At 43.9% G+C, this 27921-nt stretch overlaps 2 protein-coding genes across 2 annotated transcripts in view; one reads left to right on the plus strand and one right to left on the minus strand.

Annotated features, from left to right (window-relative positions):
* The window catches only part of wdr18 (WD repeat domain 18), a 35279-nt gene that overhangs the window by 1067 nt on the left and 6291 nt on the right, over nt 1-27921 (minus strand). Inside the window, exons 4-8 of the mRNA XM_062959508.1 lie at nt 25575-25716; nt 22792-22935; nt 21067-21131; nt 20832-20956; nt 5242-5408 (exon numbers count right to left, since the gene is read on the minus strand). Of these exons, the coding sequence (XP_062815578.1) occupies nt 5242-5408; nt 20832-20956; nt 21067-21131; nt 22792-22935; nt 25575-25716 (643 nt within the window). The remainder of the gene's footprint in view (nt 1-5241; nt 5409-20831; nt 20957-21066; nt 21132-22791; nt 22936-25574; nt 25717-27921) is intronic.
* On the plus strand, nt 584-2583 carry LOC100554140 (actin-like protein 9). The gene has a single exon (XM_062959506.1). It carries the CDS (start codon nt 1257-1259, stop codon nt 2487-2489), a length of 1233 nt encoding a protein of 410 aa, XP_062815576.1. The 5' UTR covers nt 584-1256; the 3' UTR covers nt 2490-2583.

Below are 27921 nucleotides of genomic sequence, written 5' to 3' on the forward strand. Positions count from 1 at the left end.
ATCAGGGCCAGCTAGCATTCCCAACAAAAGATTGCCTCAGGTGGGTAACAAATCAGGGACAGCTAACACCTCCCAACAAAGGATTGCCGCAGGAAGGAAATAATCAGGGCTAGCTAACACCTCCCAACAAAGGAAACAATCAGGGCCAGCTAATACCTCCCAACAAAGGATTGCTGCAGGAAGCAAATAATTGGGGCTAGCTAATACCTCCCAACAAAGGAAACAATCAGGGCCAGCTAATACCTCCCAACAAAGGATTGCCGCAGGCGGGAAACCATCAGGGCCAGCTAGCACTTCCCAACAAAAGATTGCCTCAGGTGGGTAACAAATCAGGGACAGCTAACACCTCCCAACAAAGGATTGCCGCAGGAAGGAAATAATCAGGGCTAGCTAACACCTCCCAACAAAGGATTGCTGCAGGCGGGAAACAGTCATTGGCCAGCTAACACCTCCCAACAAAGGATTGCTGCAGGAAGGAAATAATCAGGGCTAACTAACACCTCTCAACAAAGGATTGCTGAGGCGGGAAACAAATCAGGGCCTTCTAACAGGGCAGCCAGGATTCAAAGCTGCAAGGCTGTTCAATACTAATCAAGCTCGCAACACGAATTCTAGACAGGAAATCAATCAGGGCCAGCTATTGGTGGTCGTGGTGGCCATGCAAGGAAGGAAGTACCTCCAAGAACCCTGAGACCAGCTCTCCTCAGCTCCACTGGTGGTCGTGGTGGCCATGCAAGGAAGGAAGTACCTCCAAGAACCCTGAGACCAGCTCTTCTCAGCTCCATTGGTGGTCGTGGTGGACATCCAAGGAAGGAAGGACCTCCAAGAACCCTGAGACCAGCTCTTCTCAGCTCCATTGGTGGTCGTGGTGGACATCCAATGAAAGAAGGACCTCCAAGAACCCTGTAACAGCTCTTCTCAGCTCCATTGGTGGTCGTAGTGGACATCCAAGGAAGGAAGGACCTCCAAGAACCCTGAGACCAGCTCTCCTCAGCTCCATTGGTGGTTGTGGTGGACATCCAAGGAAGGAAGGACCTCCAAGAACCCAGAGACCAGCTCTTCTCAGCTCTATTGGTGGTCGTGGTGGCCATCCAAGGAAGGAAGGACCTCCAAGAACCCTGAGACCAGCTCTTCTCAGCACAAGTGAGGTCATAGTCCTCCTTTGTGATGACAACTTGAGCCTCAAGGTCCGTCCTGCTCCCACATCGTACAAGTTGACCTTGTGGGTCAGCACTTTGAGGTCCTCCTGGAGATATATGTTGAGCAGAAGCAAGTGGGGAGGTCTTTCTAGTCCTCCGAGGGCCAAAAGCACGGGGGCTTTAACTTCCAAACACCCGGGCCGAGCGAGAACAAGGACCCGTTCCTCCGAACATGCCTCGGTCCAGCCGTCCAGATCTTGGACCTCTTTGGCGGGGTCCGAAACCCCCGAGCACCCCGAGCAATGTTCTCAAAGAGCGGTAGTCATTGATACCGGGACCGGGATGTGTAAAGCCGGGTTCGCCGGTCACCAGACCCCCCAGGTGGCCATCAAGACGATAGTTGGACACCCGGCGGAGGATTGGCCGGAGACGTTGATGGGAGAACTGGACATCACTCTCCCGGTTAGGCACGGGGTCATCGTGGACTGGGAGGCCGCCACGTTCCTCTGGAAGCGACTCTTCTCGGGGCTCAACGCCTGTCCGGACGACTACGCTATCCTCGTGTCCGACCCTCCGCTGAGTCCGACCACCAACCGAGAGAAGCTGATGGAGGTGGTCTTCGAGTCGCTCAACTCCCCGGCCATGTACGTGGCCTACCAGTCCGTGCTGTCCGTCTACGCCCACGGCCGGACCAGCGGACTCGTAGTCGACACGGGGTACGCCACGACCCACACGGTGCCCGTCCACGAGGGATACAACCTCCCGCACGCGGCGGAACGCATGGACGTCGCCGGGAACAACGTGACGTCCTATTTGATGGACCTCCTGAAGGACAAGGGCTACTACCTGGACGACGAGATGCTCCCCGTCGTGGAAGACATCAAGCACAAGTGCTGTTACGTCGCTCTCGATTCCGATACCGAACCGGAATACTCGGTGGACTACCACCTGCCCGACGGTCAGGTCATCACTTTGGGGGAAGAGCGGTTCCTGTGTCCTGAGCTACTCTTCCACCCGCCGGACACCCCGGAGCTTCCTCTCGTGGGCATCCCCGACATGGCCCTACGGAGCTTGAGCAAGGTCCCCGGCGAGTGCAAGAAGGACATGTGCGACAACGTCCTCTTGTGCGGCGGCTCGTCCCTCTTCGACGGCTTCGAGGAGAGGTTCACCCGCGACGTCAGATCCAGCGAGTCCGCCGATATCAAAGTGAAAGCCATCCCGTTGCGGCAGTATTCGGTCTGGACCGGCGGGTCCATCCTGGCCTCGCTGCAGAACTTCCAGTCGTGTTGGGTCACGAGAGAGCAGTACCACGAGCACGGCCCGTGCATCGTCCACAGGAAATGCTACTGAGTCCGGGGCCGACGTGACGCCGTATGTTCCTCGTTTCTGGGTAGACCGGCGTCGAACGGGTCGGGGAAATAAATCCCGTATATATTTGCAGAAACTCGGAACGTGGCTCGAAGTTATTGTGATAGCCGAGATATCAGCCCCTGCCCTTGTAGACCCGGAATCGTGGTTTCTTGATCCTCTCCATCACCCCCTGCCCTTGTAGAGCCAGAATTGTGGTTTCTTGATCCTCTATTTTCGTGTCCTGGTGTGGGAGAATTGGCCGTCTGCAAAGACGTTGCCCAGGGGATGTCGCCCGGACGTCCCAACCCAAAACAAGACCCAAAACAAGACCCTAAACAACCCAAAACAATACCCAAAACAAGATCCTAAACAACCCAAAATAAGACCCTAAACAAGACTGTAAACAAGACCATAAACAACTCAAAATAAGACCCAAAACAACCCTAAACAAGACCCTAAACAACCCAAAATAAGACTCAAAACAAGACCCAAAACAAGACCCTAAACAACCCAAAATAAGACCCTAAACAAGACCAAAAACAAGACCCTAAACAAGGCCCAAAACAAGACCCAAAACAAGACTGAAAACAAGACCATAAACAACCCAAAATAAGACCGTAAACAACCCCAAATAAGACCCAAAACAAGACCCAAAACAAGACCGTAAACAACCCAAAACAAGACCCAAAACAAGACTCTAAACAAGACCCAAAACAAGACCATAAACAACTCAAAATAATACCCAAAACAACCCAAAATAAGGCCCAAAACAAGACTCAAAACAAGACCGTAAACAACCCAAAACAAGACCCAAAACAAGACTCTAAACAAGACCGTAAACAACCCAAAGTAAGACCCAAAACAACCCAAAACAAGAACCGAAACAACCTAACACAAGACCCAAAACAAGACCCTAGACAAGACCCAAAACAAACCAAAACAACCCAAAACAAGACCCAAAACAACCCAAAAAAAGACCTGAAGTTTATAGCATTTATTTATCAATAACCAAGTTGTGAAAGAATTTCACGGGAGACGTAATGCTTTCATGGGTGGCTATTAAACAACAAGTTGTTTATCTTAAAGTCAGTTCAGGCAACACTGCGTTAAGAGTGAGAAGCTAAGCCTGAGTTCTCTCGCTCTTGGCTTTACCTAAATTAGCCTCCACGCATAAAGCGGTACCTAGATTTTCTACTCGACAGATGCAACTGTCTTTCGGGAGGAATTCGGTCGCAAAGAACAAGGCCAGAGGACCCCCGGAGGGTTTTTCCGGCCTCGAGTTGTGATCAAAAGGCCTCCAGATGTTTCTTCTTGACACTTTGGAGATCTTTTTGTGACAGCCTCGGCCTATTTTGCGCCCAAAGCACATCTGTTGGTTGTATAAGCCTCCGTCAATCAGATACGACAGCAAAAAGACTGAGAAGTGTCAAAGAATGCCTTTGAAATGGGAAAAAGATAAGCTTCCCGTTTTTTTTCAGATTTTCAAGATCGAGATCTCGGGAGGCTAAACAGGGTCAGCGTCGGTCGGCGCTTGGATGGGACGTGACGCAAGCATTGGAGAATCATCCAAAACTATTTTTAAAAGACCCCAAAAAATAGATAATTCCCAAACTTAACGTTTCCTTCCCTAAGCCTTGAATGCATCAGGCACGTTCTGAACTAAAAAATAGAATTATATAATAATATTAATAATAAGCAATAATAATAATGTGCAATAATGTCTAATGATAATAATAATGTGTAGTAATAACCATGTGCAATAATAATAACAATGTGTAATAATAATAATGTGTAATAATAATAATGTGAAATAATATAAGGGAAATAATAATATGTAATAATAACGTGAAATAATAATAATGTGTAATAATAATAACGTGCAATAATATTAATGTGAAATAATATAATAAGTGAAATAATGTGTAATAATAATAACGTGCAATAATAGTAATAATGTGAAATAATATAATAAGTGAAATAATAATATGTAATAATAAAGTGCAATAATAATAATAATGTGAAATAATAATAATGTGAAATAATATAACAAGTGAAATAATAATATGTAATAATAATAACGTGCAATAATAATAATGTGAAATAATATAATAAGTGAAATAATAATATGTAATAATAACGTGCAATAATAATAATGTGTAATAATAATGTGAAATAATAATAATGTGAAATAATATAACAAGTGAAATAATAATATGTAATAATAATAACGTGCAGTAATAATAATGTGAAATAATATAATAAGTGAAATAATAATATGTAATAATAATAACGTGCAATAATAATGTGAAATAATATAATAAGTGAAATAATAATATGTAATAATAATAATTTGCAATAATAATAATAATGTGAAATAATGTACGTCAAATAATAATATGCAGTAATAACAACATGCAATAATAATAACGTGTAATAATAATAATGTGCAATAATAATAATGTGAAATAATATAAGTGAAATAAGAATATGTAATAATAACGTGCAATAATAATAATGTGTAATAAGTGCAATAATAATAATGTGAAATAATATAATAATGTGTAATAATAATAATGTGAAATAATATAAGTGAAATAATATGTAATAGTAATAATAACGTGAAATGTGCAATAATAATAATGTGAAATAATATAATAAGTGAAATAATAATGTGCAATAATAATAATAATAAGGTGCAATAATAATAATACTGTGCAATGATAAATAATAATGTAAGGCTCGAAGTGCGTACCTTCTGGTGCAGCCCCAGACGCAGGGTCAGCCCGTCTCCGGCGGGGTTCTCGGAGGCCTCGGCGTCGTGGAGGTGCCGCCCGAACTTGGGCAACGGGACGGCCGGCTTGGCCTCCGGGGCAAGCATGTTGGCGGGCGCCAGGGCCAGGAAGGCGTTGGTGACCGGACCTGCAAGGAGAGCGGGACATAGTTTCAGGCAAGAGAAAGTGGAGAGGGGACAACTGCAGGATTCTACCCATCCAACCACCTTTGGTGGGTTCAACTGGATGGCCCTTCGGATCTCGTCCAACTCTGGGATTCCATCCATCCATACATCTATCTAAGGTGGGTTCAACTGGATGTTCTTTAGACAGATGGATCTATTCATCCATCTATCTAAGGTGGGTTCAATTTGATGGACCTTGGGGTCTCTTCCAACTATAGGATTCCATCCATCCATACATCTATCTAAGGTGGCTTCAACTGAATAACCTTAGGGGTCTCGTCCAACTCTGGGATTCCATCCATCCATACATCTATCTAAGGTGGCTTCAACTGAATAACCTTAGGGGTCTCGTCCAACTCTGGGATTCCATCCATCCATACATCTATCTAAGGTGGGTTCAACTGGATGTTCTTTAGACAGATGGATCTATTCATCCATCTATCTAAGGTGGGTTCAATTTGATGGACCTTGGGGTCTCTTCCAACTATAGGATTCCATCCATCCATACATCTATCTAAGGTGGGTTCAACTGAATAACCTTAGGGGTCTCGTCCAACTCTGGGATTCCATCCATCCATACATCTATCTAAGGTGGCTTCAACTGAATAACCTTAGGGGTCTCGTCCAACTCTGGGATTCCATCCATCCTTACATCTATCTAAGGTGGGTTCAACTGGATGTTCTTTAGACAGATGGATCTATTCATCCATCTATCTAAGGTGGGTTCAATTTGATGGACCTTGGGGTCTCTTCCAACTATAGGATTCCATCCATCCATACATCCATCTAAGGTGGGTTCAACTGAATAACCTTAGGGGTCTCGTCCAACTCTGGGATTCCATCCATCCATACATCTATCTAAGGTGGCTTCAACTGGATGTTCCTTAGGGTCTCGTCCAACTCTACGACTTTTATCTATCCATCCATCTTTGGTGGGTTCAACTGGATGGCCCTTCGGATCTCGTCCAACTCTGGGATTCCATCCATCCATACATCTATCTAAGGTGGGTTCAACTGGATGCTCTTTAGACAGATGGAGCTATTCATCCATCTATCTAAGGTGGGTTCAATTTGATGGACCTTGGGGTCTCTTCCAACTATAGGATTCCATCCATCCATACATCTATCTAAGGTGGGTTCAACTGGATGCTCTTTAGACAGATGGAGCTATTCATCCATCTATCTAAGGTGGGTTCAATTTGATGGACCTTGGGGTCTCTTCCAACTATAGGATTCCATCCATCCATACATCTATCTAAGGTGGGTTCAACTGAATAACCTTAGGGGTCTCGTCCAACTCTGGGATTCCATTCATCCATACATCTATCTAAGGTGGCTTCAACTGGATGTTCTTTAGACAGATGGATCTATTCATCCATCTATCTAAGGTGGGTTCAATTTGATGGACCTTGGGGTCTCTTCCAACTATAGGATTCCATCCATCCATACATCTATCTAAGGTGGGTTCAACTGGATGCTCTTTAGACAGATGGAGCTATTCATCCATCTATCTAAGGTGGGTTCAACTGGATGCTCTTTAGACAGATGGAGCTATTCATCCATCTATCTAAGGTGGGTTCAATTTGATGGACCTTGGGGTCTCTTCCAACTATAGGATTCCATCCATCCATACATCTATCTAAGGTGGGTTCAACTGAATAACCTTAGGGGTCTCGTCCAACTCTGGGATTCCATCCATCCATACATCTATCTAAGGTGGCTTCAACTGAATAACCTTAGGGGTCTCGTCCAACTCTGGGATTCCATCCATCCTTACATCTATCTAAGGTGGGTTCAACTGGATGTTCTTTAGACAGATGGATCTATTCATCCATCTATCTAAGGTGGGTTCAATTTGATGGACCTTGGGGTCTCTTCCAACTATAGGATTCCATCCATCCATACATCCATCTAAGGTGGGTTCAACTGAATAACCTTAGGGGTCTCGTCCAACTCTGGGATTCCATCCATCCATACATCTATCTAAGGTGGCTTCAACTGGATGTTCCTTAGGGTCTCGTCCAACTCTACGACTTTTATCTATCCATCCATCTTTGGTGGGTTCAACTGGATGGCCCTTCGGATCTCGTCCAACTCTGGGATTCCATCCATCCATACATCTATCTAAGGTGGGTTCAACTGGATGCTCTTTAGACAGATGGAGCTATTCATCCATCTATCTAAGGTGGGTTCAATTTGATGGACCTTGGGGTCTCTTCCAACTATAGGATTCCATCCATCCATACATCTATCTAAGGTGGGTTCAACTGGATGCTCTTTAGACAGATGGAGCTATTCATCCATCTATCTAAGGTGGGTTCAATTTGATGGACCTTGGGGTCTCTTCCAACTATAGGATTCCATCCATCCATACATCTATCTAAGGTGGGTTCAACTGAATAACCTTAGGGGTCTCGTCCAACTCTGGGATTCCATTCATCCATACATCTATCTAAGGTGGCTTCAACTGGATGTTCTTTAGACAGATGGATCTATTCATCCATCTATCTAAGGTGGGTTCAATTTGATGGACCTTGGGGTCTCTTCCAACTATAGGATTCCATCCATCCATACATCTATCTAAGGTGGGTTCAACTGGATGCTCTTTAGACAGATGGAGCTATTCATCCATCTATCTAAGGTGGGTTCAATTTGATGGACCTTGGGGTCTCTTCCAACTATAGGATTCCATCCATCCATACATCTATCTAAGGTGGGTTCAACTGAATAACCTTAGGGGTCTCGTCCAACTCTGGGATTCCATCCATCCATACATCTATCTAAGGTGGCTTCAACTGAATAACCTTAGGGGTCTCGTCCAACTCTGGGATTCCATCCATCCTTACATCTATCTAAGGTGGGTTCAACTGGATGTTCTTTAGACAGATGGATCTATTCATCCATCTATCTAAGGTGGGTTCAATTTGATGGACCTTGGGGTCTCTTCCAACTATAGGATTCCATCCATCCATACATCCATCTAAGGTGGGTTCAACTGAATAACCTTAGGGGTCTCGTCCAACTCTGGGATTCCATCCATCCATACATCTATCTAAGGTGGGTTCAACTGGATGTTCCTTAGGGTCTCGTCCAACTCTACGACTTTTATCTATCCATCCATCTTTGGTGGGTTCAACTGGATGGCCCTTCGGATCTCGTCCAACTCTGGGATTCCATCCATCCATACATCTATCTAAGGTGGGTTCAACTGGATGCTCTTTAGACAGATGGAGCTATTCATCCATCTATCTAAGGTGGGTTCAATTTGATGGACCTTGGGGTCTCTTCCAACTATAGGATTCCATCCATCCATACATCTATCTAAGGTGGGTTCAACTGGATGCTCTTTAGACAGATGGAGCTATTCATCCATCTATCTAAGGTGGGTTCAATTTGATGGACCTTGGGGTCTCTTCCAACTATAGGATTCCATCCATCCATACATCTATCTAAGGTGGGTTCAACTGAATAACCTTAGGGGTCTCGTCCAACTCTGGGATTCCATCCATCCATACATCTATCTAAGGTGGCTTCAACTGGATGTTCTTTAGACAGATGGATCTATTCATCCATCTATCTAAGGTGGGTTCAATTTGATGGACCTTGGGGTCTCTTCCAACTATAGGATTCCATCCATCCATACATCTATCTAAGGTGGGTTCAACTGGATGTTCCTTAGGGTCTCGTCCAACTCTACGACTTTTATCTATCCATCCATCTTTGGTGGGTTCAACTGGATGGCCCTTCGGATCTCGTCCAACTCTGGGATTCCATCCATCCATACATCTATCTAAGGTGGGTTCAACTGGATGCTCTTTAGACAGATGGAGCTATTCATCCATCTATCTAAGGTGGGTTCAATTTGATGGACCTTGGGGTCTCTTCCAACTATAGGATTCCATCCATCCATACATCTATCTAAGGTGGGTTCAACTGAATAACCTTAGGGGTCTCGTCCAACTCTGGGATTCCATCCATCCATACATCTATCTAAGGTGGCTTCAACTGAATAACCTTAGGGGTCTCGTCCAACTCTGGGATTCCATCCATCCATACATCTATCTAAGGTGGCTTCAACTGGATGTTCTTTAGACAGATGGATCTATTCATCCATCTATCTAAGGTGGGTTCAATTTGATGGACCTTGGGGTCTCTTCCAACTATAGGATTCCATCCATCCATACATCTATCTAAGGTGGGTTCAACTGAATAACCTTAGGGGTCTCGTCCAACTCTGGGATTCCATTCATCCATACATCTATCTAAGGTGGGTTCAACTGAATAACCTTAGGGGTCTCGTCCAACTCTGGGATTCCATCCATCCATACATCTATCTAAGGTGGCTTCAACTGAATAACCTTAGGGGTCTCGTCCAACTCTGGGATTCCATCCATCCATACATCTATCTAAGGTGGCTTCAACTGGATGTTCTTTAGACAGATGGATCTATTCATCCATCTATCTAAGGTGGGTTCAATTTGATGGACCTTGGGGTCTCTTCCAACTATAGGATTCCATCCATCCATACATCTATCTAAGGTGGGTTCAACTGAATAACCTTAGGGGTCTCGTCCAACTCTGGGATTCCATCCATCCATACATCTATCTAAGGTGGCTTCAACTGAATAACCTTAGGGGTCTCGTCCAACTCTGGGATTCCATCCATCCATACATCTATCTAAGGTGGCTTCAACTGGATGTTCTTTAGACAGATGGATCTATTCATCCATCTATCTAAGGTGGGTTCAATTTGATGGACCTTGGGGTCTCTTCCAACTATAGGATTCCATCCATCCATACATCTATCTAAGGTGGGTTCAACTGAATAACCTTAGGGGTCTCGTCCAACTCTGGGATTCCATCCATCCATACATCTATCTAAGGTGGCTTCAACTGGATGTTCCTTAGGGTCTCGTCCAACTCTACGACTTTTATCTATCCATCCATCTTTGGTGGGTTCAACTGGATGGCCCTTGGGGTCTTTTCCAACTCTACGACTCGATCCATCCATCCATCCATCTATCTAAGGTGGGTTCAACTGGATGGCCTTTGGGGTCTCACCCAACTTTAGGATACTATCTATCCATCCATCCATCCATCTGTGGTGGGTTCAACTGGATGGCCCTTGGGGTCCTTTCCAACTCTAGGATTCCATCCATCCATCCATCCATCTATTTTGGGTGGGTTCAATTGAATGTTGTTTAGGGTCTCTTCCAACTCTAGGATTCCATCCATCCATCTATCTTTGGTGGGCTCAACTGGATGTTCCTTCGGGTCTCCTCCAACTCTACGACTCTATCTATCTATCTATCTATCTATCTATCTATCTATCTATCTATCTATCTGTCTATCTCTCTATCCATCCAACCATCCATCCATCCATGGTGGGTTGAACTGGATGGCATTTGGGGTCTCATCCAACTCTATGACTCTATCTATCTATCTATCTATCTATCTATCTATCTATCTATCTACCTATCCATCCATCCATCCAACTATCTTTGGTAGGTTCAACTGGATGGCCTTTGGGGTCTCTTCCAACTCTACCTACCTACCTACCTATCCATCCATCCATCCATCTAACTATCTTTCGTAGGTTCAACTGGATGTTCTTTAGAGTCTCTTCGAACTCTAGGGTTCTATCCATCCATCCATCCATCTATCTTAGGTGGGTTCAATTGGATGGCCTTTGGGGTCCTTTCCAACTCTAGGATTCTATCCATCTATCCATCCATCTATCTTTGATAGGTTCAACTGGATGTTCTTTAGGGTCTCCTCCCACTCTAGGATTCCATCCATCTATCTTTGGTGGGTTGAACTGGGTGGCCTTTGGGGTCTCCTCCAACTCTACCTACCTACCTATCCATCCATCCATTATCCATCCATCCATCTATCTCTGGTGGGTCCAACTGGATTGCCTTTGGGGTCTCTTCCAACTCTAGGATTCCATCTATCCATCCATGTATCTTTGGTGGGTTCAACAGGAAGGCCTTTGGGGTCTCATCCAACTCTGTCTATCTATCTTTCTATCTATCTATCCTTCCATCCATCCGTCCATCCATCCATCTTTGGTAGGTTCAACTGGATGTCCTTTGGGGTCTCATCCAACTCTACGACTCTATCTATCTATCCATCCATCCATCTATCTATCTCTGGTGGGTTCACCTGGATGTCCTTCGGGTCCCATCTGTTGATTCCAGACTCAACGGCACACCTAGACCCTCTCCTTCCTCAAATTGATGGATGAAAACAGAAGGAGAGACGCGATGCCCGCAGGAGGTGAGTCGAGGCAGCGCTTGCGACGGATGGCGCCCAGCAAGCGGGGTAATTAACGCCCTCATTAGCTCCGCCGGTGATGGATCGCTCATTTGGGGAGAGCCCGAGTGATGGATGCGGAGGCCGGGAAGCCGTAAGCACCTCTGGGTGCCCCGGGGAGGCCGAGAACAAATGGCTCGCTGCTTCATCTTTCCCGAAAAAATTAAGATGGTAATGACTTTGGGGTTTTGGAGAGCCGCAAGGGGACTCTATATCATGGATACGGAGAGCTTACACCGCGCGGGAGAACCGCTATTGCTTCAGCTCCAGTTGTGGGACCGTAACGAGCTCTCGTCGTAAAGGGCGGTGGGACAAAACGGCAGCAATTAGTCCCGTGTTGCTGGGACATAAATCCCAAATGCGTCAAAAATGCAGTTCAAAAAACGATGCTCAGCTTCATCGGGATCTGGATCACACCAGTCTGGGTTCAACGAGATCGTGGAGAATATCAACCAGAACCTAGAATTGGAGGAGACCCCAAGGGCCATCCAGTTGAACCCACCATAGATGGGTGGATGGATGGAATCCTAGAGTTGGAAGAAACCCTGAAGGACATCCAGTTGAATCCAACAAAGATGGATGGATGGAATTTTAGAGTTGGAAAGGAACCTAAAGGCCATCAAGTTGAACCCACCAGAGATAGATGGATGGATAGGATCCTAGAGTTGGACGGGACCTTGAAGGACATCCAGTTGAGCCCACCAAAGATGGATGGATGGATGGAATCCTAGAGCTGGATGAGACCTTGAAGGCCATCCAGTTGAACCCACCTAAGATAGATGGATGGATAGGATCCTAGAGTTGGACAAGACCTCGAAGGCCATCCAGTTGAACCCACCTAAGATAGATGGATGGATAGGATCCTAGAGTTGGACAAGACCTTGAAGGACATCCAGTTGAAGCCACCAGAGATAGATGGATGGGTGGATGGAATCCTAGAGTTGGAAGAGACCCTGAAGGACATCCAGTTGAAGCCACCAGAGATAGATGGATGGATAGGATCCTAGAGTTGGAAGAGAACCCAAAGGACATCCAGTTGAACCCACCAGAGATAGATGGATGGAATCTTAGAGTTGGAAAGGAACCTAAAGGCCATCAAGTTGAACCCACCAGAGATAGATGGATGGATAGGATCCTAGAGCTGGAAGAGACCCCAAAGGACATCCAGTTGAACCCACCAGAGATAGATGGATGGATGGAATCCTAGAGTTGGAAGAGACCCCAAAGGACATCCAGTTGAACCCACCAAAGATGGATGGATGGAGAGGTAGAATCCTAGAGTTGGAAGAGACCCCAAAGGACAGCCAGTTGAACCCACCTTAGATAAATGTATGGATGGGTGGAATTCTAGAGCTGGAAGAGTCCCCGAAGGACATCCACTTGAACCCACCAAAGATAGATGGATGGATAGATGGATAGATAGAGAGATAGATAGATAGAGTCGTAGAGTTGGAAGAGACCCCAAGGGCCATCCAATTGAACCCACCTAAGATAGATGTATAGATGGATGGAATCCTAGAGTTGTAAGGGACCTCAAAGGCCATCTAGTTGAACCCACCAAAGATGGATGGATGGATGAATAGAATGCATCTTAAAGACGCCAAAGTTCATCCAGTCCAATCCCTCAAAGATAGATAGAGATATATAAATGGATGGATGGGTTAGAACTCTAGAGTTGGAAGAGGCCCCAAATGTCATCCAACCCACCAGGGTTGTTGGATGGACAGACAGACATAATCCTAGCATTGGAAGAGACCCCAAAAGTCATTCAGTCCAACTCTCCAAAGATAGATGGATGGACAGATGGAATGAACCCTAAAGACCTCATAGATCATCCAGTCCAACCCCTCAAAGATAGATAGATGGATGGATAGTTGGATGGATCGATAGTTGGGTAGATGGATAGACAGATGGGTGGATGGATGGATGGATAGATAGATAGATAGATAGATAGATAGATAGATAGATAGATAGATAGATAGATAGAAAGAATCCTAGAACTGGAAGAAACCCCAAAATTATTATTTGAGTATATACAATAACGGAAGATGCAGGAGAGTCTTATATACGAATCGGTACAGCATCTGTCGGGATGAAAGGCTCTTTGAGAGGCTTCGGTGTGAAGCTGCAAAGCCAACCGAGGGATTTTGGAGCGTCGCCGCGCTCTGTTTGGCTCGCGTTGGGCTTTCAATCATCCCTCGGGAAGGAGAAAACACCGGTTGACGCCAAATGCTGAGTAATGTTTTGCTCGGTGAGCTGGCAGCCCCAGCCCAGGAGAGGATGCACATTCCAACCGTGTTGGCGTTGGCTTCCTTTACATCTATCTATGTATTGATTTATTCATCCATCTATTCATTGGTCTATCTTTGAAGGTTGGACTGGATGACCTTTGAGGTCTCCTCCAACTCTAGGATCCTATCTATCAATCTATCCATCCATCTATCTACATTGGGTTCAACTGGAAGGCCTTTGGGGTCTCCTCCAACTCTAGGGTCCTATCCATCCATCTATCTACATTGGGTTCAACTGGAAGGCCTTTGGGGTCTCCTCCAACTCTAGGGTCCTATCCATCCATCTATCTACATTGGGTTCAACTGGAAGGCCTTTGGGGTCTCCTCCAACTCTAGGGTCCTATCCATCCATCTATCTACATTGGGTTCAACTGGATGATCTTTGGGGTCTCCTCCAACTCTAGGGTCCTATCCATCCATCTATCTACATTGGGTTCAACTGGAAGGCCTTTGGGGTCTCCTCCAACTCTAGGGTCCTATCCATCCATCTATCTACATTGGGTTCAACTGGAAGGCCTTTGGGGTCTCCTCCAACTCTAGGGTCCTATCCATCCATCTATCTACATTGGGTTCAACTGGATGATCTTTGGGGTCTCCTCCAACTCTAGGGTCCTATCCATCCATCTATCTACATTGGGTTCAACTGGAAGGCCTTTGGGGTCTCCTCCAACTCTAGGGTCCTATCCATCCATCTATCTACATTGGGTTCAACTGGAAGGCCTTTGGGGTCTCCTCCAACTCTAGGGTCCTATCCATCCATCTATCTACATTGGGTTCAACTGGATGATCTTTGGGGTCTCCTCCAACTCTAGGGTCCTATCTATCTATATCTATCTATCTATCCATCCAGCTATCAATCTATCCTTCCATCTATCTACGTTGGGTTCATCTGGATGGCCTTTGGGGTCGCCTCCAAATCTAGGATCCTATCCATCCATCCACTCATCCATCCATCCATCCATCCATCTATCTTCAATGGGTTCATCTGGATGGCCTTTGAAGTCTCCTCCAACTCTAGGGCCCTATCTATCCATCTATCCCATCCATCCAACCATCCATCTATCCATCCATCTTCGGTGGCTTCAACTGGATGGCCTTTGGGGTCTCCTCCAACTCTAGGATCCTATCTATCCATCCATCCATCCATCCAGCCATCTATCTACGTTGGGTTCATCTGGATGGACTTTGGGGTCTCCTCCAACTCTATGGTCCTATCTATCCATCCAACCATTCATCCATCTATCCTTGGTAGGTTCATCTGGATGGCTGTTGAGGTCTCCTCCAACTCTACAATCCCATCCATCCATCCATCTTTGGTAGGTTCATCTGGATGGCCGTTGAGGTCTCCTCCAACTCTAGGGTCCTATGTATCCATCCATCCAACCATCCATCCAACCATCCATCCAGCCATCCATCTATCCATCCATCCATCTATCTTTGGTGGGTTCAACTGGATGGCCTTTGGGGTCTCCTCCAACTCTAGGGTCCTATGTATCCATCCATTCAACCATCCATCCAACCATCCATCCAGCCATCCATCTATCCATCCATCCATCCATCCATCTATCTTCAATGGGTTCATCTGGATGGCCTTTGAAGTCTCCTCCAACTCTAGGGCCCTATCTATCCATCTATCCATCCATCCAACCATCCATCTATCCATCCATCTTCGGTGGCTTCAACTGGATGGCCTTTGGGGTCTCCTCCAACTCTAGGATCCTATCTATCCATCCATTCATCCATCCATCCATCCATCTATCTACGTTGGGTTCATCTGGATGGACTTTGGGGTCTCCTCCAACTCTATGGTCCTATCTATCCATCCAACCATTCATCCATCTATCCTTGGTAGGTTCATCTGGATGGCTGTTGAGGTCTCCTCCAACTCTAGGGTCCTATGTATCCATCCATCCAACCATCCATCCAACCATCCATCCAGCCATCCATCTATCCATCCATCCATCTATCTTTGGTGGGTTCAACTGGATGGCCTTTGGGGTCTCCTCCAACTCTAGGGTCCTATCCATCCATCCACTCATCCATCCATCCATCTATCTTTGGTGGGTTCATCTAGAAGGTCTTTGGGGTCTCCTCCAACTCTAGGGTCCTATCCATCCATCCACTCATCCATCCATCCATCTATCTTCGATGGGTTCATCTGGATGGCCTTTGAAGTCTCCTCCAACTCTAGGATCCTATCCATCCATCCATCCACCCAGCCATCCATCTATCCATCCATCTATCTTTGGTGGGTTCATCTGGATGGCCGTTGAGGTCTCTTTCAACTCTACAATCCTATCTATCCATCCATCCATCTATCTATCTTTGGTGGGTTCATCTAGAAGGTCTTTGGGGTCTCCTCCAACTCTAGGATCCTATCTAGCCATCCATCCATCTAACCAACCATCTATCCATCCATCTATCTTTGGTGGGTTCATCTGGATGGCCGTTGAGGTCTCCTCCAACTCTACCATCCTATCCATCCATCCATCTATCTTTGGTGGGTTCAACTGGATGGCCTTTGGGGTCTCCTCCAACTCTAGGGTCCTATCCATCCATCCACTCATCCATCCATCCATCTATCTTTGGTGGGTTCATCTAGAAGGTCTTTGGGGTCTCCTCCAACTCTAGGGTCCTATCCATCCATCCACTCATCCATCCATCCATCTATCTTCGATGGGTTCATCTGGATGGCCGTTGAGGTCTCCTCCAACTCTACCATCCTATCCATCCATCCATCCATCTATCTTTGGTGGGTTCAACTGGATGGCCTTTGGGGTCTCCTCCAACTCTAGGGTCCTATCCATCCATCCACTCATCCATCCATCCATCTATCTTTGGTGGGTTCATCTAGAAGGTCTTTGGGGTCTCCTCCAACTCTAGGGTCCTATGCATCCATCCACTCATCCATCCATCCATCTATCTTCGATGGGTTCATCTGGATGGCCGTTGAGGTCTCCTCCAACTCTACCATCCTATCCATCCATCTATCCATCTTTGGTGGGTTCAACTGGATGACCTTTGGGGTCTCCTCCAACTCCAGGATCCTATGGATCTTTCTGCTGCCCAACTGACCAACCCGTTGCAGTTTCGGGATGACACTATCACTTTTTCTCCCGCCGAAATCCGGCCGCTGCCTAACCGGAGAGGACGGGACGTTTTTCGGAGCCTTATTAAATTATACAACGAGGATCCTCGTGGTCGGGGCTGTCGGGTGTCTCCGGCCGAGCGGAGGATTTACCGAGGAGCCAAAAAACACGAGGGTGGAAGAAGAGAAGACGCGTGTCAAGAAGGGAGAGAGACATCCCGCGCCCTTATTGACGGGGCCGCTTCTTATCAGTGGTTTCTGTTCTGTCGAGATAAAGCAAGCTAACGCTTCCCCGGGGAGGGAGACAAGAGGAAAGTAATGAGATATTTGGAAGAGGGCACCAAGGGCCGGGTTTTGTAACAAGACGGTTATAGAACGAGGAGGAGAAGAAAGTGGAACGAATGGCATTAATCCCGTCGTCGCAAATGGAAGTTCGCTCCGGGATGGGACCAAAGATGACCTCCTTTCTTTTCCTCTCTCCTCCTCCTCTCTTCTTTCTTCTTTTTCTTCTCTTCTTCCTCCTCCCCCCTCTCCTCCTCCTTTTCTTTCTCGTTCTCTCCTTCCTTCCTCTTCTTCCTTCTTCTCTCCTTCCTCTCTCTTATTCTTTCCTTTCTCCTCCTTCCTTCCGTCCTCTTCTTCCTTTTCTTTCTCATTCTCTCCTTCCTTCCTCTTCTTCCTTCTTCTCTCCTTCCTCTCTCTTATTCTTTCCTTTCTCCTCCTTCCTTCCGTCCTCTTCTTCCTTTTCTTTCTCATTCTCTCCTTCCTTCCTCTTCTTCCTTCTTCTCTCCTTCCTCTCTCTTATTCTTTCCTTTCTCCTCCTTCCTTCCGTCCTCTTCTTCCTTTTCTTTCTCATTCTCTCCTTCCTCTCTTTCTTCTTCTCTCTCCAATAATTATTATTTTGGACCCATATAACAACAACAACAACAACAACAACAATAATATAATAATAATAATAATAATAATAATAATAATAATAATAATAATAATAATATGGGTCCATAACAATAATAATATTTATTATTTTGGACCCATATAATAACAACAACAACAACAACAATAATAATATAATAATATGGGTCCATAACAATAATAATAACAACAATAATAATAATATAATAATAATATGGGTCCATAACAATAATATTATTTATTATTTTGGACCCATATAATAACAATAACAACAACACCAATAATATAATAATAATAATAATAATTTTAATAATATGGGTCCATAACAATAATAATATTTTTTATTTTGGACCCATATAATAACAACAAAAACAACACCAATATAAAATAATAATAATAATAATAATAATAATAATATGGGTCCATAACAATAATAATATTTATTATATTGGACCCATATAATAATAATAACAAATAATAATAATTATAATTATATAATAATAATAATAATAATAATAATAATAATAATAATAATAATAATGGTCCATAACAATAATAATATTTGTTATTTTGGACCCATATAACAACAACAACAACAACAACAACAATAATAATAATATAATAATATGGGCCCATAACAACAATAATAATATTTATTATTTTGGACCCATATAACAACAAAAATAAGAACAACAACAACAATAATATGGGTCCATAACAATAATATTTATTATTTTGGACCCATATAACAACTACTATGACAACAATATAATAATAATAATAATAATAATAATAATAATAATAATAATATGGGTCCATAACAATAATATTTATTATTTTGGACCCATATAACAACTACTATGACAACAATATAATAATAATAATAATAATAATAATAATAATAATAATATGGGTCCATAACAATAATAAGAATATTTATTATTTTGGACCCATATAACAGTAATAACAATAAAAATAATAATAACAATAATAATGATGATATAATAATAATATGGGTCCATAACAATAATAATAATATTATTATTATGATATGTGTCCGTTTTACGCTTCCTTGGCGAACGGGGACATTTCCGATACTCCGGATGCCAGTAATGAAGCGGAAACACCGCTGCGCCCGGACAAGAGCTCATTAAGAGGAAGAACGACGGCAACGTACACAACGATGATGATGACGGGCCTCCCTGAGATGTCTCTCCGAATTACCCAGAGGCAGAAAAATTGGGCAGGTTGACCAACCAGTCACCTGAATGAATTACCAACATGCATCCACCTCCACCGAGGTGTGAAACGAACACACATCCACCTCCACCGAGGTGTAAAGCAGACAGAATACAAAAATGGAGTCCTGTGCCTGAACATGCTCAGTCCAATCCCTCCCACACCAAAGAGGTTCACATTACAGACACATTTCTTATGTATCCACCTCCACTGAGGTGTAAAGCAGACTGAATATTGATAATATAGAATATAGATAATGAGTTCTGTGTCGGAAGATGCTCAGGACAATCCCACACCAAAGTGGTTGACAATACATACACATTTCTTACGTATCCACCTCCACCGAGGTGAGAAGCAGACAGAATACAGAAATGGAGTCCTGTGCCTGAACATGCTCAGTACAATTCCTCCCACACCAAAGAGGTTCACATTACAGACACATTTCTTAAGTATCCACCTCCACCGAGGTGTGAAGCGAATACACATCCACCTCCACCGAGGTGTGAAGCAGACTGAATACAAAAAGGGAGTCCTGTGCCTGAACATGCTCAGTCCAATCCCTCCCACACCAAAGAGGTTCACATTACAGACACATTTCTTATGTATCCACCTCCACTGAGGTGTAAAGCAGACTGAATATTGATAATATAGAATATAGATAATGAGTTCTGTGTCGGAAGATGCTCAGGACAATCCCACACCAAAGTGGTTGACAATACATACACATTTCTTACGTATCCACCTCCACCGAGGTGAGAAGCAGACAGAATACAGAAATGGAGTCCTGTGCCTGAACATGCTCAGTACAATTCCTCCCACACCAAAGAGGTTCACATTACAGACACATTTCTTAAGTATCCACCTCCACCGAGGTGTGAAGCGAATACACATCCACCTCCACCGAGGTGTGAAGCAGACTGAATACAAAAAGGGAGTCCTGTGCCTGAACACGCTCAGTCCAATCCCTCCCACACCAAAGAGGTTCACATTACAGACACATTTCTTACGTATCCACCTCCACCGAGGTGTGAAGCGAATACACATCCACCTCCACCGAGGTGTGAAGCAGACTGAATACAAAAAGGGAGTCCTGTGCCTGAACATGCTCAGTACAATCCCTCCCACACCAAAGTGGTTCGCCATAGAGACACATTTCTTACGTATCCACCTCCACCGAGGTCTGAAGCAAACACACATCCACCTCCACCGAGGTGTAAAACAGATAGAATACAAAAATGGAGTCCTGTGTCTGAACATGCTCAGTACAATCCCTCCCACACCAGAGGTTCACATTAGACACATTTATTAAATATTCACCTCCACCGAGGTCTGAAGCAAATACACAATCACCTCCACCGAGGTGTAAAGCAGACAGAATACAAAAATTGAGTCTTGTGCCTGAACCTGCTCAGTCCAGACCCCCGTCAGTGATTTCAGGCGCTCTCTCTCAGCCTCGGAGAGCAACGGGACCCCAACGAAATGGTTATTGCAAGTTGACGTTGACTCAAAAGACGACAACAATAATATTTCGCTTGCCAGCATACCTTTGTAATTCACGGTCCGCAGGCACTGCTTGCTCTGGACGTCCCACAGCCGGGCGGTTTCGTCGTGAGAGCCGGAGAGCAAAAGGCTCCCGTCGGTGGAGATGGAGAGACAGGTCACCTGGTTCCTGTTTGGGGCGGAGGGAAAAGCGTTGAAAGATCACCGGAAACGTGGTTCCCTCGTAAAAAAAAGGACAACAACGTCCCGGAAATACGAGACATCCTAAACGGGACTTACTTATGCCCTTTGAAGATCTTCCCGCTCTCTCGCTCGGAGTGGAAGCCCCTCTCCCTGCTGACGGGCTGCGAGGAGGAAGAGAAAGGAGACAGATGGCAACACAACACATGGGAAGGCATCCACCTCCACTGGGGTGTAAAGCAGACAGGCATCGAAAAGGGAGTCCTGAGTCTGAAAATGCTCAGTACAATCACATGTCTTTACTGAAGTCCAAACAGCAACATGCATCTACCTCCACTGAGGTGTAAAAGAGACTGAATACAAAAATACAAAAAAGGAGTCCTGAGTCTCAACATGCTCAGTACAATCACCTGTCTCTAATGAAGTCCAAACAACAACATGCATCCACCTCCACTGAGGTGTAAAACAAACTGAATACAAAAATACAAAAAAGGAGTCCTGAGTCTCAACATGCTCAGTACAATCACCTGTCTCTAATGAAGTCCAAACAACAACATGCATCCACCTCCACTGAGGTGTAAAACAAACTGAATACAAAAATACAAAAAAGGAGTCCTGAGTCTCAACATGCTCAGTACAATCACCTGTCTCTAATGAAGTCCAAACAACAACATGCATCCACCTCCACTGAGTTGTAAAACAGACTGAATACAAAAATACAAAAAAGGAGTCCTGAGTCTCAACATGCTCAGTACAATCACCTGTCTCTAATGAAGTCCAAACAACAAAATGCATCCACCTCCACTGAGGTGTAAAACATACTGAATACAACAATACAAAAAAGGAGTCCTGAGTCTCAACATGCTCAGTACAATCACCTGTCTCTAATGAAGTCCAAACAACAACATGCATCCACTTCCACTGAGGTGTAAAAGAGACTGAATACAAAAATACAAAAAAGGAGTCCTGAGTCTCAACATGCTCAGTACAATCACCTGTCTCTAATGAAGTCCACACAGCAACATACATCCACCTCCACTGAGGTGTGATGCAAAACAAGCATCCACCTCCACTGAGGTGTAAGGCAGACTGAAGGCAAAAATGGAGTCCTGAGTCTGAACATGCTCAGTCCAATCACATGTCTATAACCCCATAGACTTTAGGTATGGTTGGACTCACTGAAGTCCATAAGTCCACCGAGGTGTGATACAAACATACATCCACCTCCACCGAGGTGATACAAACATACATCTACCTCCACCGAGGTGATACAAACATACACCCACCTCCACTGAGGTGTAAAACAGGCTGAATACAAAAATGGAGTCCTGTGTCTGAACATGCTCAGTACAATTGCATGTCTATAACCCCTCTCACTTCTCTACTGTAGTTCAAACAGCAACATACATCCACCTCCACTGGGGTGTGATACAAACATACATCCACCTCCACTGAGGTGTAAAACAGGCTGAATACAAAAATGTAGTCCTGTGTCTGAACATGCTCAGTACAATCACATGTGTATAACCACTCTCACTTCTCTACTGTAGTTCAAACAACAACATGCATCCACCTCCACTGAGGTGTGATACAAACATGCATCCACCTCCACTGGGGTGTGATACGAAAATGCATCCACCTCCACTGAGGTGTAAAAGAGACTTAATACAAAAATGTAGTCCTGTGTCTGAACATGCTCAGTACAATCACATGTGTATAACCACTCTCACTTCTCTACTGTAGTTCAAACAACAACATGCATCCACCTCCACTGAGGTGATACAAACCTACATCCACCTCCACCGGGGTGTGACGCGAACCTACCCAGGAGCAAAGGTCGACCTGGAAGACGGAGCCGTCGATTCCGCCGCAGAACATGTGATACTCGGCCAGGTCGAGGGTCACGGACATGAGGCTGACGTCAAAGACAACCGAGAGGAGCAGGTCGCCGGAGGAGATCTCCCACAACTGGGGGAAACATACACGAGAGCGCGTGTCAGGCGAGAGCAGGTGCAGCCACTTCAGGACATCACACGGACCGACCAGACACGCAACACGGCTCCGATAAGAATAATTAGCACTCTTTTATATATATAGATCAGCCTCTCCAGATGCCTCGGAGGCTATAAAAAGAGACGAAGGCAATGGCCTAGAAAAGGCATTTAGTCACTCCGCAATTGCCTTCTTGACGTCACGTGGAGAGTTTAATTGTATGTTAACTTTTTGGGCGGGTATTTAAGTTGACCATATAACCATGGAGCACCTAGAACTTCCGAGAGAAGTGCTCCTTCTGGGAATCTCTAGGACCTCCAGGACCTTCAATCCAATTCTAGGTCCTCCAAGGAAATTCTAGGTTCTCCAAGCAGAGTTTCCATTGAAAGTTGGCCCTATAATCATGGAGGACCTAGAGGTTCTAAGAGAAGTCCTCTTTATAGGAATTTCTAGGACCTCCAAGGCAATTCTAGGTCCTCCAAGGCAATTCTAGGTCCTCCAATGCTCTTTCTAGAATCTCTAGGACCTCCAAGGCAATTCTAGGTCCTCCAAGGAAATTCTGGGTCCTCCAAGGAAATTCTAGGTCTGCCAATGCTCTTTCTAGAAACTCTAGGACCTCCAAGGCAACTCTAGGTCCTCCAAGGCACATCTAGGTCCTCCAATGCTCTTTCTAGAAACTCTAGGACCTCCAAGGCATCTCTAGGTCCTCCAAGGCACATCTAGGTCCTCCAATGCTCTTTCTAGAAACTCTAGGACCTCCAAGGCATCTCTAGGTCCTCCAAGGCACATCTAGGTCCTCCAATGCTCTTTCTAGAAACTCTAGGACCTCCAAGGCATCTCTAGGTCCTCCAAGGCACATCTAGGTCCTCCAATGCTCTTTCTAGAAACTCTAGGACCTCCAAGGCATCTCTAGGTCCTCCAAGGCACATCTAGGTCCTCCAATGCTCTTTCTAGAAACTCTAGGACCTCCAAGGCATCTCTAGGTCCTCCAAGGCACTTCTAGGTCCTCCAATGCTCTTTCTAGAAACTCTAGGACCTCCAAGGCAACTCTAGGTCCTCCAAGGCACTTCTAGGTCCTCCAATGCTCTTTCTACAAACACTAGGACCTCCAAGGCAATTCTAGGACCTCCAAGGCAATTCTAGGTCCTCCAATGCTCTTTCTAGAAACTCTAGGACCTCCAAGGCAATTCTAGGTCCTCCAATGCTGTTTCTAGAAACTCTAGGACCTCCAAGGCAATTCTAGGTCCTCCAATGCTGTTTCTAGAAACTCTAGGTCCTCCAAGGCACTTCTAGGTCCTCCAATGCTCTTTCTAGAAACTCTAGGACCTCCAAGGCAATTCAAGGTCCTCCAATGCTCTTTCTAGAAACTCTAGGACCTCCAAGGGAATTCTAGGTCCTCCAATGCTCTTTCTAGAAACTCTAGGACCTCCAAGGCAATTCAAGGTCCTCCAATGCTCTTTCTAGAAACTCTAGGACCTCCAAGGGAATTCTAGGTCCTCCAATGCTCTTTCTAGAAACTCTAGGACCTCCAAGGCAATTCTAGGTCCTCCAAGGCACTTCTAGGTCCTCCAATGCTCTTTCTAGAAACTCTAGGACCTCCAAGGCAATTTTAGGTCCTCCAATGCTGTTTCTAGAAACTCTAGGACCTCCAAGGCAATTCAAGGTCCTCCAATGCTCTTTCTAGAAACTCTAGGACCGCCAAGGGAATTCTAGGTCCTCCAATGCTCTTTCTAGAAACTCTAGGACCTCCAAGGGAATTCTAGGTCCTCCAATGCTCTTTCTAGAAACTCTAGGACCGACAAGGCAATTCTAGGTCCTCCAAGGCAATTCTAGGTCCTCCAATGCTGTTTCTAGAAACTCTAGGACCTCCAAGGCATTCCTAGGACCTCCAAGGCAATTCTAGGTCCTCCAATGCTGTTTCTAGAAACTCTAGGACCTCCAAGGCAATTCTAGGTCCTCCAATGCTGTTTCTAGAAACTCTAGGACCTCCAAGGGAATTCTAGGTCCTCCGATGCTCTTTCTAGAAACTCTAGGACCTCCAAGGCACTTCTAGGTCCTCCAATGCTCTTTCTAGAAACTCTAGGACCTCCAAGGCACTTCTAGGTCCTCCAATGCTCTTTCTAGAAACTCTAGGACCTCCAAGGCAATTCTAGGTCCTCCAAGGCACTTCTAGGTCCTCCAATGCTCTTTCTAGAAACTCTAGGACCTCCAAGGCACTTCTAGGTCCTCCAATGCTCTTTCTAGAAACTCTAGGACCTCCAAGGCACTTCTAGGTCCTCCAATGCTCTTTCTAGAAACTCTAGGACCTCCAAGGCACTTCTAGGTCCTCCAATGCTCTTTCTAGAAACTCTAGGACCTCCAAGGCACTTCTAGGTCCTCCAATGCAATTCTAGGTTCTCCAGGGAGACTTTCCATTGGAAGGTGACCGTATAGTCACAGAAAACCAAGAGGTTCTGGGAAAAGTGGTTTTTATAGGAATCTTTAGGGCCTTCAATGCAACTCTACGTCCTCCAAGACAATTCTAGACCTTCCAATGCCATTCTAGGTCCTCCAAGACAACTATACGCTCTCCAAGGAGAAAGGTGGCTCTTCGATTCAACCCTTCTTGTCCTTACCTTCGCCGTTTGGTCGAGCGAGGCGGTGGCCACGCGTGACATGGGCCCGCCGATCCCGCAACAGAGGTCCGTGACGGGAAGCGTGTGCTGAGACCACACGTGGCGAGGCTCCGGGCTTTGGCCAGGGTCAACCTGCAGCACGCTGGGAAAGAAATGGCATATTTATTTATTATTAATACATTATTTATCTCATTTATTTTTATGTATAGTTAATATTAATAGATTTTATTTATGTGTGTATTTATTTGCTATTATTAATATGTATCTCATTTATTTTATGTATTATTATTATTATTAATAGATTTTATTTATTTGTTTATTATGAATAATATTAATACTTTATTTCATTTATTTTTATGTATTATTATTAATAGATTTATTTGTGTATTTACTATTATTTATAATTTATTTATTTATTTTTATGTATTATTATTAATAGATTTATTTGTGTATTTACTATTATTTATAATTTATTTATTTATTTTTATGTTATTATTATTAATAGATTTTATTTGTGTATTTGCTATTACAGTATTTATACTTCATCTCATTTATTTTATTTTCATGTATTATTATTACTGTATTGTATTTGTGTATTTATTATTAATAATAGTACTCTATCTATCTCATTTATTTTATGCGTATGTATTAATAATATTATTAATAGACTATTTGTGTATACAGTAGAGTCTCACTTATCCAAGCCTCGCTTATCCAACGTTCTGGATTATCCAAGCCATTTTTGTAGTCAATGTTTTCAATATATCGTGATATTTTGGTGCTAAATTCGTAACTACAGTAATTACAACATAATATTACTGCGTATTGAACTACGTTTTCTGTCAAATTTGTTGTATAACATGATGTTTTGGTGCTTAACTTGTAAAATCATAACCTAATTTGATGTTTAATAGGCTTTTCCTTAATCCCTCCTTATTATCCAAGATATTCACTTATCCAAGGTTCTGCTGGCCCGTTTAGCTTGGATAAGTGAGACTCTACTGTATTAACAGTTAATTTATCTCATTTATTTTTATGTATTATTATTATTAATCATCTCATTCGTCCAGTCGTTTTCGACTCTTTGTGACCTCATGGACCAATAATAATCTATTATTATTAATAAATTTTATTTATTTATGTATTTATTATAATTATTTAATTTATTTATCATTTATTTTTATGTATTATTACTATTAATAGATTTTAGGTATGTATGTATGTATGTATTATTATTAATACTTTATTTATCTCTGTTTTTATTTTTATGTATTATTTTTAATATGATGAATATATTTTATTTATTTGCGCACTTATTTATGACAATACAGACATGGGCAACTTTTAATAGCGGGCAGCTTTCACGTCTTCGCTCTTCAATACAAATTCCAATTACCTCCAATATATTAATAATTAATAATAATAATAATAATATTGTTGCTCTTCGATAAAAATTCCCATCGCTTACAATACATTAATAATAATAATAATAATGATAATAATAATAATGATAATAATGATAAATTAATTAATAACGAATGGGACCCTGAAGAAGGAGACAGAAGGCCTGATCCTTGCAGCCCAGGAGCAAGACATCAGAACAAATGCAATTAAGGCCAAGATTGAAAAATCAGCTGATGACCCAAAATGCAGACTGTGCAAGGAAACCGACGAAACCATGGATCATATCATCAGCTGCTGTAAGAAAACTGCACAGACAGACTACAAACAGAGGCACAACTATGTGGCCCAAATGATTCATTGGAACTTATGCCTCAAGTCCCACCTCCCAGCAGCAAAGAACTGGTGGGATCACAAACCTGCAAAAGTATTGGAAAATGAACATGCAAAGATACTGTGGGACTTCCGAATCCAGACTGACAAAGTTCTGGAACACAACACACCAGACATCACAGTTGTGGAAAAGAACAAGGTTTGGATCATTGATGTTGCCATCCCAGGTGACAGTCGCATAGATGAAAAACAACAGGAAAAACTCAGCCGCTCTCAGGACCTCAAGATTGAACTTCAAAGACTCTGGCAGAAACCAGTACAGGTGGTCCCGGTGGTGATGGGCACACTGGGTGCTGTGCCAAAAGATCTCAGCCGGCATTTGGAAACAATAGACATTGACAAAATCACCATCTGCCAACTGCAAAAGGCCACCTTACTGGGATCTGCACACATCATCAGAAAATACATCACACAGTCCTAGACACTTGGGAAGTGTTCGACTTGTGGTTTTGCGAAACGAAATCCAGCATGTCTATCTTGTTTGCTGTGCCATACAACGTCGTTGTGTTGATAATAATAAATTAATAATAATAATAATAAATTAATAATAATA

This window comes from Anolis carolinensis, unplaced genomic scaffold, assembly GCF_035594765.1.
Source record: "Anolis carolinensis isolate JA03-04 unplaced genomic scaffold, rAnoCar3.1.pri scaffold_7, whole genome shotgun sequence".
Taxonomy (NCBI): domain Eukaryota; kingdom Metazoa; phylum Chordata; class Lepidosauria; order Squamata; family Dactyloidae; genus Anolis; species Anolis carolinensis.

Coding starts and splice junctions, on each gene's coding strand:
- LOC100554140 (XM_062959506.1), top strand. CDS start 1,257: ATGTTGAGCAGAAGCAAGTGGGGAGGTCTTTCTAGTCCTCCGAGGGCC.